Genomic DNA, 12,500 nt, shown 5'->3' with positions numbered 1-12,500 from the left:
AAGCGCCCGGGCCGGCCCCTGGACCCCGACGCCCGCTCCGTGTCCCTGCTGGAGCAGAAGCGCAAAGTGGTCTCCTCCAGCATAGACGTCCCCCATGCCAGGTCAGTGTGTGTGTGTGTGTGTGTGTGTGTGTGTGTGTGTGCGTCCCTTCATGCATGACTGCATGTACAAAGAAAGGCAAACATTGCCTTTCACTTTGAGGCCTCTTTTACTGTCACAGAATATTCATCAATCAGTGTTTATTTTATTTCCCAGAATTACATGCCGCGTGCACGTGTTTTATTTATGATTTGATGATTTAATAATTCAAATGTTTTCATTTTTTAAATGTGTCTTCGCGTCTTTTTTGTGAAAAACCTGTGCCACTAATTAGCACAAATCGTTAGTCATTATTACAATGATGTTTGTCTGGTGATTTCCTTAATTGCAAATTGGTGCATTGGCTAATCACTACAAGCTGTGATCTTGAAACCCCTGACCTCATCCTGTGTGTTCATATCAATCACGTAGATCCCAGTCCGCTAGCCGTTTAGGAAATTATATCAGCACTATAAGAAACAACCCTGGCAAAAGATGCAAACGCATTAGCCTATTAAAACCGGGTTCGAAAACAATGGGCACATTTCTTATTAATTGAAAACGTGTTGCGACGACACATGAAACCATAAGCCGCGCAGTACAACCGTTTCATTCTCTCTCTGTATTGATCTCACGAATCCACTCTCACCACGGCAATAGGACATGAATATACAGTTGATCATGCCATTGACAGAAGAAGAAAGCGATGCACGCTGGAATACACTAATGGAACACACTAATCCCTTATGAAACAGAGGGGCATCACAGGCCTGTCCTCCCCATCACTTAGCACTGTCCACTCCACGATGAGGAGGGGTCAATGGCAGCTGGAAAGTACAATATAAAGCTGTCTGTTTCCACTGCTCCATCACCCTGAGCTCTCGCCCTGCCCCACATCCTACAGTTAAACGCCTTCAAGTCATTGATTCGGTTCCTCTATAATCCCCTCTCTTGTCGCCCATTCAGAAGAAATATCTCTTTTAAAACCCCATTTATTTTAATGGGACGTAGCAGTGGTTGTGTGTACTGTGTAGCCCCCTGCCGTGATGGTCTCGGTGAACAAAGGGAAGGTTATGATATTGATATCTATATTGTTGTTATCGGGATGGGATATTGATTCTCTCAATCTCGGTGTTGGAGTTCATCTCAATGAACTCATTGAAATAATTTATTATGGCTAAATCAAGTTTGATCTCAATTATATAACCTCAATGATCCATACTGAATATTTTATAGGAAGGAGTGGCCTAATATGAATGAATCGCTAAATCCAATCTGCTCGGGCGCAGTGACCTTTGTCTCAAACATTTGAAATAGTAATTGTTCCAAGCCAGCATCATTGTTCTTAGCAACATCCAATCAATGCCGACGAGCAAAACCAAAAATATGATTTGTTGAAATTAATACAATGCTGAATTAAAGATAATGTTGCTGTTTCGTGAATCCTATGCGACACATGAAATGCCTTTTTTCTGAACATTCCTACCATCTAGCATGAAAGCATGTGCTAGCCGTCAGACGGCTCGGTGACCATTCTCCCAGTGCTCCCTGACAGGGTCTGTCAGGGGGTTCCAGTCGTACAGTGCGGTGCTGCTAGTGAAGGCATCACGTCCCATCGTGTTCTCCATCCCTCCTCCAGAGCCCGACATCAAAGTAGCAGTGTGTGCGCTGTAGGTATAGGTATAGCCCCCGCGTGGTGCAGCCACTCTGCTGGAGGCGTCCTAGTTTGCGGTGTGTGATTGACAACAATGACGAGTTGGCAGCAATGCTTGGCCTCATAGCATCTGGTGCTGCTTTGATGTAAAAATGTGAAAGATAAAATGAGTACAACGGTAGCCTAAGGAGTGGTTCTAGTTAAAATGAAAATAATAAAATAATGCCTGTTTAATAGATTCTTATGGTTAATTGTTTCGTTAACTCTGCTTCGTCCACTTCTCAAGTTTAAGTTTAAGGTGCTGAAAAAGAACATCAAACAAAACACAACTTTTTTCAGCTTGGTTCACTGAGAACCGTTGGAACCGTTAGAATCGTCTCTATTTCTAAGTGGAGGCCCTTCTCTCTCTTTAATGGCTTCTCCGGTACGCTGCTCGGCCATTATTGCCTGTAGATTAAGATCCTTGACTCTTATCCTCTGCACACCTGTGACCCATTTCCACTCCCGACTGTCTACTGTGGAGAGAGAGAGAGAGAGAGAGAGAGAGAGAGAGAGAGAGAGAGAGAGAGAGAGAGAGAGAGAGAGAGAGAGAGAGAGAGAGAGAGAGAGAGAGAGAGAGAGAGAGAGAGAGAGAGAGAGAGAGAGAGAGAGAGAGAGAGAGAGAGAGGCCAAGAAGGTGTGAGGGAGTGAGAAAGAGGAGTTGTTGGTACAAGATGAGATATGTTTGGGGAGAAGAGGGTTGAGAGAAGAAAGTAAGGATGAGTGAGTGTGTATCAGTGTGTGTGTGTTGTGAGAGTGTTTAGCGTGTGGCGATATGGCGAACGTCTGAGCGTGTTTTCTCCTCGTATTCTTCATTGCCGGCCCTCCCTCCCCAGAGCCGTCTGACCTTGAGGCTGTGTTCCTGCTGGTGCCTGGTGTGTCTGGTGTGTGTCTGTTGGATGGCTCTGCCGGTAACCCAGATACCAGCGGCGGCCCGTCTCACCGGGAGACAGCGGGGGGGTGGGGCTAACAGCAACTTGTGTGGTTGAACGGGGGAAAACAATAAGTGTGTCAAAGTGCTTCATGTAGACGCATCCTTTGTGAGGATGCGGTGTGTGTGTGGCGGGTTGTGTGATACGACATCTGTTTTGCCTCTCATTGTAGTCGTCAAAGTATTTGTTTACAATGGCCTTCACACCGCAAAGCGTCAAACCCCCGGCAAATCTGTTTTATTAATCAATAACCGTTCCACCGGGATCGATCCGGCAACCCACTGTGTTTGCCGATATGCTGTTTTATTTTTTCTTTCTTCCATCGAATCGTTTATTAGAATGCTGCGTCTTTCAATATTGAGGCTTGGAATCCGTTGCAGTGGCAGTTTTCTTAATAGTTTTTTAGGCTCCCTTTGGGCCGTCCTATGCCTCAGCCCCCTCCCTCCGTGGTCTTCAGACTGAGGTCTCTCAGGCCAGCTGCTTGTTCAAGATCTTGTGTAAGAGCCCCCCTCCTCAACCCCCGTCTCCAAGCAGGAAACAGTCAATCGTAAGTAAAGCTGGCCAGGACAGACCAGTGGAAATAAATGGGCTTCAGTTTGATGAATAGCCTTCTGAAGGCTAATTGCTACCAGGGGAAGTGAAGAATAACCTAGGTTAGGAGGGAAATTAAAAAAAAGAAAAGTTTGGTCCATTTTGTTCAAACCTCCCAAAGAAACCACAGATCCACGGGACACGGGACCAGTTCTTGTGCGGCTTGCATGCGGCCGTAAGAGCGCCCGGCCTGCCATCGCTGAACTTATGTACTTAAGGCTGCTTCTTAAAATAACCGGGCACTTTGCTGTTTCATTGTGGTGCGGCACCACCTTTTGTTCTCTCTGGAAAACACCCAAGGCCACAAAAGTGTAGACTTCCACTTTCTAAAGAAAATCAGTGGCGAAGAAGAGGGATTGGACCTCAAAGTAGGGATGGTTCAAAGCAACCCGAGAAGTACTGTAGGTGATTGCTGTTGTTGTTGTGGTTGTTGACGGTGATGATGATAAGCGACCTCTGTGTTCCGTGTTGACCATGTGTTGCACACTCGGGGAAACCAATGGCTCAGACAGCACGCATAGATCCCCTTCCTGTTGATGTATTCAGGCAGATGTTTTTGCTCCACGAGGCTTATGGGTAGACTGAGGACATGAGTTGGGTGGAGGGGACCAGAATAAAGGATCGTCCAGCTCGAAGTGAAAGGCCATTGCCAATGCGTTATCCTGCTGATGTTCATCAGCTTTATCCCCCACATGCATCCAGACACCTTTGTGCTCAGCATGCGCTCAGCTCACCGGGGTGGTGGCTGAGACGGGTCACGGAGATGGTCTGCGGACACCGTCTTTCAGTATTCAAAGACGAAAACGCTCGGCCGATTGAAAAAACAAGAGAATCGAAGATAACAATGTATGTTGATGAAGCCGCGACTTCTTAACTTGCTGCGTTAGCTTCCCTTCCATGTTGTCGTATAAAAGGTGTTTACAAGTACATTCATAACTTTGTGTGAGGTGAGTTATGAGGTCCGGAAAGCAGTCAAAACATGCAGCCGCAATGTTTGAGTTGCAATGCAGTGCTGTTGGTTTCTTAGTTGGGATATGTTTTTTTTTTAACTCTGTTCGACTGTGGGTTACGCAGTGACACAGTGAAAGAAAAAATAGAAAGCGGAAGAGAGTTAGCTTTTGAGTTGGCAAACCCTGCCGACAATTACATATCCTGGTCTCTCTCACACAAACAAACATTCACCACCAAACTCACCACATAAAAATGTTATTTGTTTTCAGCATTCTACATGCATTTCAGTTTCTGAAACTCAGTGGGGTGAGCGAACTACTGACTGGAGCCTACTGGCATGCAGTGTATGGTAAAACTATATAATCTTTGCCAAAATAGCGTGCAGCGCAAAACACCAAACAAAATGGCGCTTGTTTATGAAATGAAGGGAACATTTCCTACCACATACTATAACAGGCTTGTTATTATCCTGCACGGTTTTCCCTGAAAAAATGTAGCTCTTGGTTTTGAGGTTGAACTATTTAATTGAGTGAGAAAATAACAGAGTGCAATGCAGTCTGATTTGAACCTGTTAGTTAAACTGCAGGAAAGCTGGGACAAAGCCATGGCACTGACAGGCAAATCCGCCAATCAGTGTTGGAATAATGTTTAACAATAAAAAACAAGAAGAAAAAGTTATGATTAAAGGAAAGGGAATTGCCTAGCTCTTTGTTCAGAGGTACCAGTAGAAAATGGACTAGTAACTAATGTACAGCTGCCAAAACCCAACATGCGCGAGGACAACATCTAGCGGTATAAGATCTATTGCCAAAACCTCCTACGCCTCATTTTTCACGTCGTGCAACACTCCCTTACATACAAATACATCTATTTTCCCTAGCGTTGGCTGCACAACTCTCATCCATCCCTGACACATATTTCAAGAACGCGCCGAAGACACAAGAAGCTTCTTGTGATATTTTCCCCATTGTTCATCCCTTATTAAAAAGGCCTTTCCTTCCTATCCATTCCCCTCCGTGTTGGCAATCCATGGTCCTTCCTACGCATCACCCCGCCGCTGCAGAGCAGCACTCTAATTGGCTAGCGGTTTCTCACGGGTCCGTATTATAGGGGTCATTTTGCTCAGGCACCAGGCTTCCATTGAGCCCCGGAGGACCCCTCTCCCTCCTATGCCGGGGTGTCGGTCTGCGCCCAGTGCCGGTCCATGTTTACCCGTCTTACTCATCTTCTTTTACTTCACTAAAGCCATCTTTCACTTTGTTTTACCACGCCACCGCTTCATGGAGTGCTGCTGCCAGATCCACCCCCTGAGATCGTTGGTGGGAGCCGGGGAAACAAAGTTAAGTTTGCATCCTGTGCAAATTGGTGGATTAATTAAGTGAGGTAAACGTAGCCTGCCGATGTTGAGGGAATTGAGGAGGTTTGCCACACACACACACACACATGACCACACACACGCAAACACACACACACACACACGTACCCACACACACACACAAACACACGTAACCACACACACACGTAACCACGCACGCACGTAGCCAAATACACATGTAACCACACACACGCGTAACCAAAAATACACATGTAACCAAACACACACACACACACACACACACACATGACCACCATACACACGAAACCACACGCACACACAGAACCACACACACACGCACGCACGCACGCACGCGCGCGCGCGCACATAACCACGCACACAAACAAATAACCACACACACAAACAAATAACCACGCACACAAGTACATTGTGTCACAGACCTCAAAGTTCCATTAAGTCAAAAACCCGATTGATAATAGAGAATTCAGCAGCCACTATTGACCTGTTGGCTTGATTCACACTGGCGACATTTCACCCCAATAGTTGAGGTAACAATCCATGTCACTTGTTTTGCAGTAATCAGCAAACATGTGACTTTTGGGTTATAGATGCTGAATGATTATAGATGACTGCCTTTACTGCGGTAGGAAGGCCGGGGAAGGGGGTCATGTGCCAGTGCCAGTACCTAAGTGATAAATCAATCTGGAGAATCGATCCGGAGCTGTGTACAAACGGAATCCTTCCCTGCTCCCCAACGCTCGGGGCTTATTATCGGAGGAAATCTCTGTACGTATTATATCAACCCAGACAGCCAGGGCACTGCTATTCATTATGCATGGTGTGTGTATGGCGTGTGTATGTGACCTATTAGCCATTGTTGATGTCACCCCCGATCCATGGGGCTTCTCCGCTGTGCTAATCCCTGGTACTCTGTGCTAATGGCCGCGAGGTGGTAGGACCTAGCTCTAATCGACACTATGGACGGAATTATGGGCATTATGCTCGCCACAGTCGAGGTGCAAACGAGCATAAAGGTGGAAAGATGATATTTCCGCCCTTTATGCAAAACGAGAAAAAGACGGCGCATGGCTTGCAGCCAAATGTGTTCTTTGACTTGTACATTTCAGACCTCATCGCTTCGAATGATCATCATATCTTTTTGTAATGGACTTTTGTGCCTTTGCAGACTGAACAGTGATGACGGGCAGGAAAGTGGTGTGAGAAAGAGCGGCAATGGCATGTAGCAGAGGAGAGAAAACAATAGGTCCTGTGGTGGGTATTTTGGACCACGACGCCAGGTCAATCATTTCTGTCTAAACTGTTTAAGAATAAATAGGCATCCGAACTTATAACAATCAGGCTAATTTATTTAAGTAATAAACATATGACGACGTACAACAAACAAGCAATAAACACACAAACAAACATTCAATAATCGGAGGCCTTACAAAAAATAATCTGAGGCCTCAGATGGGAGTTCCGCAAGGAGAAGTCCAATGCATCGATAAGAGATACAGTGGCAGGCAGGCAGGTCTCAGAGATCAGCTCTGCCCCCCAATAAAACTATAGTATTGGTTAATCAGATGGAGGTCAACGATTGACGGAACTCCTCAGAATGCCATAAAGGGGGGGAAGTAACCATACCTTATCAGTTGGAGACCTCCTCTACTACCCCAAGGGGGTCAAGGAAAAGCACATACCAACAATGGACAGAGAAACGGCATGTGAGAATATCATTTTCCCATTACAGTCCTTCCGAGGCGTGTAACCACGCTAATTGCAGGTGAGCCAAGAGTTGGGGTTCAGATATGGAAATATTTGGGGGGGTTGAAGGCTCAGTGAATAGAGGTTGGGGCGGGGGCGGGGGGGGTTAGGTGATATCTCCTCCAGCATAAGCTATTAAAAACAAGCCCGAGTGTTTTCTAGTCGCGACGCATTTCTAATTACAGCCATCAATTGGGTGTCACCTCGTCTTCGGCTGAGGCGTTTTTTGAATTATTGATCTCTGTCGAGGGGCTTTATTAATTAAAGCGGAGATGTACTAATTAAGTGCACGGCGTGTGGGTGTCACAGTGGCGGCTCCCCTTTTAATTTGGGTGTCGCTCATCCGTTTTTATCGCTCTTTGCCAGAATATGAGGAGAGGCGGGCCAAGTGATTGCGTGTGTGCATTTTTAAACGTGTGCGTGCCACTCTATTAATTTCATATATTTTTTTAATTTATTTAAGGTTTATTTGAATAGCGTGCCATGGTACTACCAATATGCCACAGTACACCCCATTGGCTGAAATAAATATCATGATGCATTTTTATCCGTTCTTGATTAACATCATGGTAGTGTCCTTTAAAGCATGAATCATTGAGACAAAAACCTTGCGGCCAAAAAAATAGTGGTATAGCGGAATCTAAACTGAAGTGCACGGGGTCACCGGTTGAAAAACATGCTAGCTCTCTCTCACACAGACCACACGGAGAGGTGATCTGCTGCCCTCATGGATTTCAACATGGAGCGCACGAGATGAGCTCTCTATCATGAGATGGATGGAGTGAGGGGCGAATGAGGGGAGAGAGGGGGAGAGAGGGAGGGAGAAAGAGAGACAGACTAGGCAGAGGAAATGTCATTTTTTTCTCAACTTTATTAACATCCACCCCCTAATACATATTGTTAGGGAAAGAGCGATATTAAGGTTTCTCTAATTCTATTCCCCAGGCAGAAGAAAAATCGTATTCTACAAAGAAGAAAATGTAGAAAAATAATAATCTAAAAGCCTACCCCAATTGAGATCCCAGAATGAAGACAAATTACCTGAGAAGTCACCTGTGCTTCACTGGAGTCTCGAGGGGCTCATCAAAACGTACTTCTGGTGAGCTTGTATTCACATTTCAACCATCGTTTTGATTTAATTTCAGTGAAAATATCAACCCCCCAGCCCCTTCAACACTTTGTTGCTCTTCTTTATTTATCCGCCTTTTACGAGACACACAGTCTCTCAGATCCGATCCAGTCCGACAGATGTGACATGGTGTGTCGCATAAAGTCATTGTGTCACCTCTAACCACGGCAACAATGCCCTCCCGGGTTGCGTCCTTCAAAGCTGGTGAAGCAGTGTTTTGACATCCCCTAACTAGCGGCCGCACACAACCCATTGAGTCCTGTCTTCTGAGACAACAACAAAGACACAGACACCTGCCAATGCCGCCATTTTCCCAGTTTAAGCTGGCCTACCAGTGTTGGAATTTGGATGCTGGCAGAATGCCCTTCAGTCCTGTCAATCAATAACATGACAACAAAAAGAAAACAGGCCAAGGGGGAAAGCGGCACGGCAACTCATCAGGCTAGGAAAAAGTGTTAGCTTGTTGAGCAAATGACCTTTCAGCACATGGCCTTAGAAACCACACAGGAAGACCGGTACACCTGCTACTTCCTACAAAAGTCATGCAAACATATGTGAAACAATTAGCCCGGGCTGAGTTTTCAGATCTGCGTCGTGTGTGTGGAATGTGCGCCGTCTGCTGCGGCAGATGTATTAATGATATTACTGCGACACGGGAGGCTTGTGCAATGTGTTTAGAACAGTGGTATGTCATTTCCATCTTCACACGAGGGGGCTGGGGGGGGGGGGAACAAAAGCTGTCGTGATTCATACGAATACCAAAGTTGTGGAGGAAATTGCCGTTGTTATTGAATCAGGATGGTGTAGTATCTGGGGTGTTTGGAAGCCTGGGTGACTCCCACTCCGCGTCTACAGGGTTCGATTCCCATGGTCCGCAGTGATTAGGTATTTTTGGTGTCTGATAAATGACACTGATAATGACACTAATTGCATTTTACTTATTTCACGCTTCACTAAATATCACCCTAGAGAAATATCCTGTGTTTTTGACAGTTGGATAGCAGAAATAGCAAACTCTAGAACCGCAATGCGACGGCCATGAAGTCAACATTTTAGACACATCTAACAAAAGGAAAACAGTTGGTTTCAGAAGTTGCTTCGAAAGGAGCCGCACATTGATACCCACCGCACAATCCCACCGACCTCCATCTCATCCATTACCCCTCTCATTTCAACATAGACGCTGCGCCGGGGAATTATAGGTTTGCCAGATATCGACCACTACATGATCCCGCAGCAGCCATTTGCTGACAATCCTGCACACGTGAAATGTTCCACTTTACCGAGCAACAGAAGAACTAATGTTCCCTAATCTAATAGAGAAGCCATGCCATTACGTCCAATAAGAGTCACCAGACCAGAACCGTCCAACCAGCGGGCTCCTTCACCACGGTTTAAGGCTCTTCTATTGTCCATCTGCTTGCCAGCTCACGTTTGTAGCCGGACGTGCCACCCTAACAAAGACAAATGCGGTGGCCATTGTGCTGACCGGTATTTGGTAAGGTGGATAGAAGAGTTTATCCAAAACTCTGAACATTTAGATAAACTGAACTAATAGTGATGATTCCACATTGGCTTCATTTGTATTGTTGTCTTTTGCCCCAATGTTTTAGGTTTTGAAGTTGAAGCGAGGAGAACATGGTTTTATTCAGACTCAAGCAGTTAAGAACAGCTGGAGTCTGTCTAAAACCATGTGCCCAACCCTATAATTGGCCCTTAGCCCAATGTACCCCAACCCTTCAAATTAAATAAAGTCAACACTTATAATATATAATTCTGCCCAATAAGGATCTCTCTCTCTCTCTCTCTCTCTCTCTCTCTCTCTCTCTCTCTCTCTCTCTCTCTCTCTCTCTCTCTCTCTCTCTCTCTCTCTCTCTCTCTCTCTCTCTCTCTCTCTCTCTCTCTCTCTCCTTTGTTCTTCAGGGACTTTTGTCTCTATCCTCTCTAGCTTCTTTACTGCAATCTGATGGTACATACACACACACTCCTGGTTGGTCTGGTGCGCTACGACAACCCACTGCACATCATGAGATTTTTCTTGTGAGGGAGAGAGAGAGAGATAGGGAGAAAGAGAGAGGGGGGAGAGAGACAGAGAGAAGGACTAAAACACTTGGCTTAGTGGCCCCGTAACCCCTCTCTCTCTGTCTCTCTCTCTCTCTCTGTCTCTCTCTGTGTCTCTCTCTCTCTCTCTCTCTCTCTCTCTCTCTCTCTCTCTCTCTCTCTCTCTCTCTCTCTCTCTCTCTCTCTCTCTCTCTCTCTCTCTCTCTCTCTCTCTCTCTCTCTCTCTCTCTGTGTTGATAATAGAGCAGACCTGTGGCTTTGGTCATGTGGAACCGCCAGCATCTGTGGGCAAGATTGTTTTTGTTTTTGATAAGTCTGAACTTTACTCCAATTGGGAGTTGGCCTGTGAGTGTGTGTGTTTCTGTGTGTGCCTCTACACCCTATGTTTGGAATAAGTGGGTGTGGGTGTGCATGATTTGGGTCGGGCGGGATTTCAGTGTTCTGCCAAATTCAGCAATGCTGGCTTTGTGTGTGTTTGTGTGTGTGTGTGTGTGTCTGTGTTTGTGTGTGTTAGTTTGTGTGTGTGTGTGTGTGTGTGTGTGTGTGTGTGTGTGTGTGTGTGGTTCCAAGGAGCATGATCGTTTTGGCAATTTCCCTCAACGCGGGCTGAAAATGGATGTGTTTACAGGCCTTTCCTTTATGCTCCCTCTCCTTCCTCTCCCCCTCTCCTTTGACGTTGTGCTCCTCTCTCTTGATCTCTTCTTCTCTCCCCTTGATTATCTCCTCACCCTTCTCCCTCCGTCCTCCCCTGCTTATTTATTCTATTTCTGCGTCTCTCCCCCCTTGCTCAAAACTCCAAAATGTAATATGGTTTATATACTCGGTGGCAGTTGTTATGACAGCTCCAATGCAGTAGTAGTAGTTTGAAGTAAACAATCCCCCCCCCCCCCCCCCACACACACACACACACACACACACACACACACACACACACACACACACACACACACACACACGCTAGTACATACACATATGCGTTCCCGTACGGGCTCGGAGAGCATGCATAATGCATGGGGTCCCGTTGACATCTTTGTAAACACTGGTTATTCCTGAAGCTGCTCAGCTTTGACTCCTCGTCGATGGGTTGTAGTGGCTCTCTCCGCAAGTCTCTCTCGCACTCGCTCTCTCTAGCTCTCTCTTTGTTTCAGCGATGGACACTCTCTCCCTCTCCCTCTCTCTCTTGCTCCGCAAGGCACACTCTCCACCACATACACACACACACTCTACCTCGCTCTCTCGCTCCCTCACACCGAGAAACACCATCTCCCAACCTTCTCTCCATGTCCGTCGTTCACTGGCTACAGCGATCCCCTTTGTTCCCATGCGCTTGCCGTGCGGCGGTCGGTTGTATCTTAAACATCGCTCGTGTTCTAAAACAGATCGGATTTCCGACAGGCGTCACAATTTATCTCAACACACGTCAATCGAACACGTAGTCTTCTGCTGTCCAGGCTCTGAGGCTCTCCACCTCGTCCGCTCGCCGTCTCTCCGTCCCCGGTCTCTCTCCGTCACGACCTCCCCCTACCTCCCTTCAGCCTCTCCATCCTCTGCCTCCCAGCGCTCTCTTCGGCGCTGCTTTCCCGCTCTTTCTCCCCCTTCCCTCCCCCCACCCGCGCTGCGAGTCTCTCTGCCTCTGTGCTCCCCACTTCCTTTGTCTCCTCTCACCTCTCCTCTCCTCTCCCTGCCAGCCTGCCCGAGTTTGTGTGTGTGTGTGTGTTTGTGTGTGTGTGTGTGTGTGTGTGTGTGTGTGTGTGTGTGTTTGTGTGTCTGTGTGTGTCTGTGTATGTTTGTGTGCACATGCGTCCTCAAATTGACTATGAAGGGAAGCGCGTAGCCAAGTGTCAGCCTGTGTGTGTGAGCGCGCACGAGTGTTTTGTGTGTGTGTCTGTGTGTGTCTATGTGCATGCGTTTGTGTTGTTCCATAGTAGTTTGGCTAACCCTTAAGCATTGCCAAACAGCAGCACA

General features: G+C 46.6%; 1 protein-coding gene across 3 annotated transcripts in view; it reads left to right on the top strand.

Annotated features, from left to right (window-relative positions):
* The window catches only part of znf704 (zinc finger protein 704), a 48,465-nt gene that overhangs the window by 6,699 nt on the left and 29,266 nt on the right, over positions 1-12,500 (top strand). For all 3 annotated transcript variants that reach the window (XM_030346903.1, XM_030346900.1, XM_030346901.1), the window contains one exon: positions 1-101. This exon is cut by the window's left edge. In XM_030346903.1, the coding sequence (XP_030202763.1) occupies positions 1-101 (101 nt within the window). The remainder of the gene's footprint in view (positions 102-12,500) is intronic.

This window comes from Gadus morhua, chromosome 22, assembly GCF_902167405.1.
Source record: "Gadus morhua chromosome 22, gadMor3.0, whole genome shotgun sequence".
NCBI lineage: Eukaryota > Metazoa > Chordata > Actinopteri > Gadiformes > Gadidae > Gadus > Gadus morhua.
The sequence above is the reverse complement of the archived record's forward strand: the minus strand, read 5'-3'. Positions and strand labels throughout refer to the sequence as shown.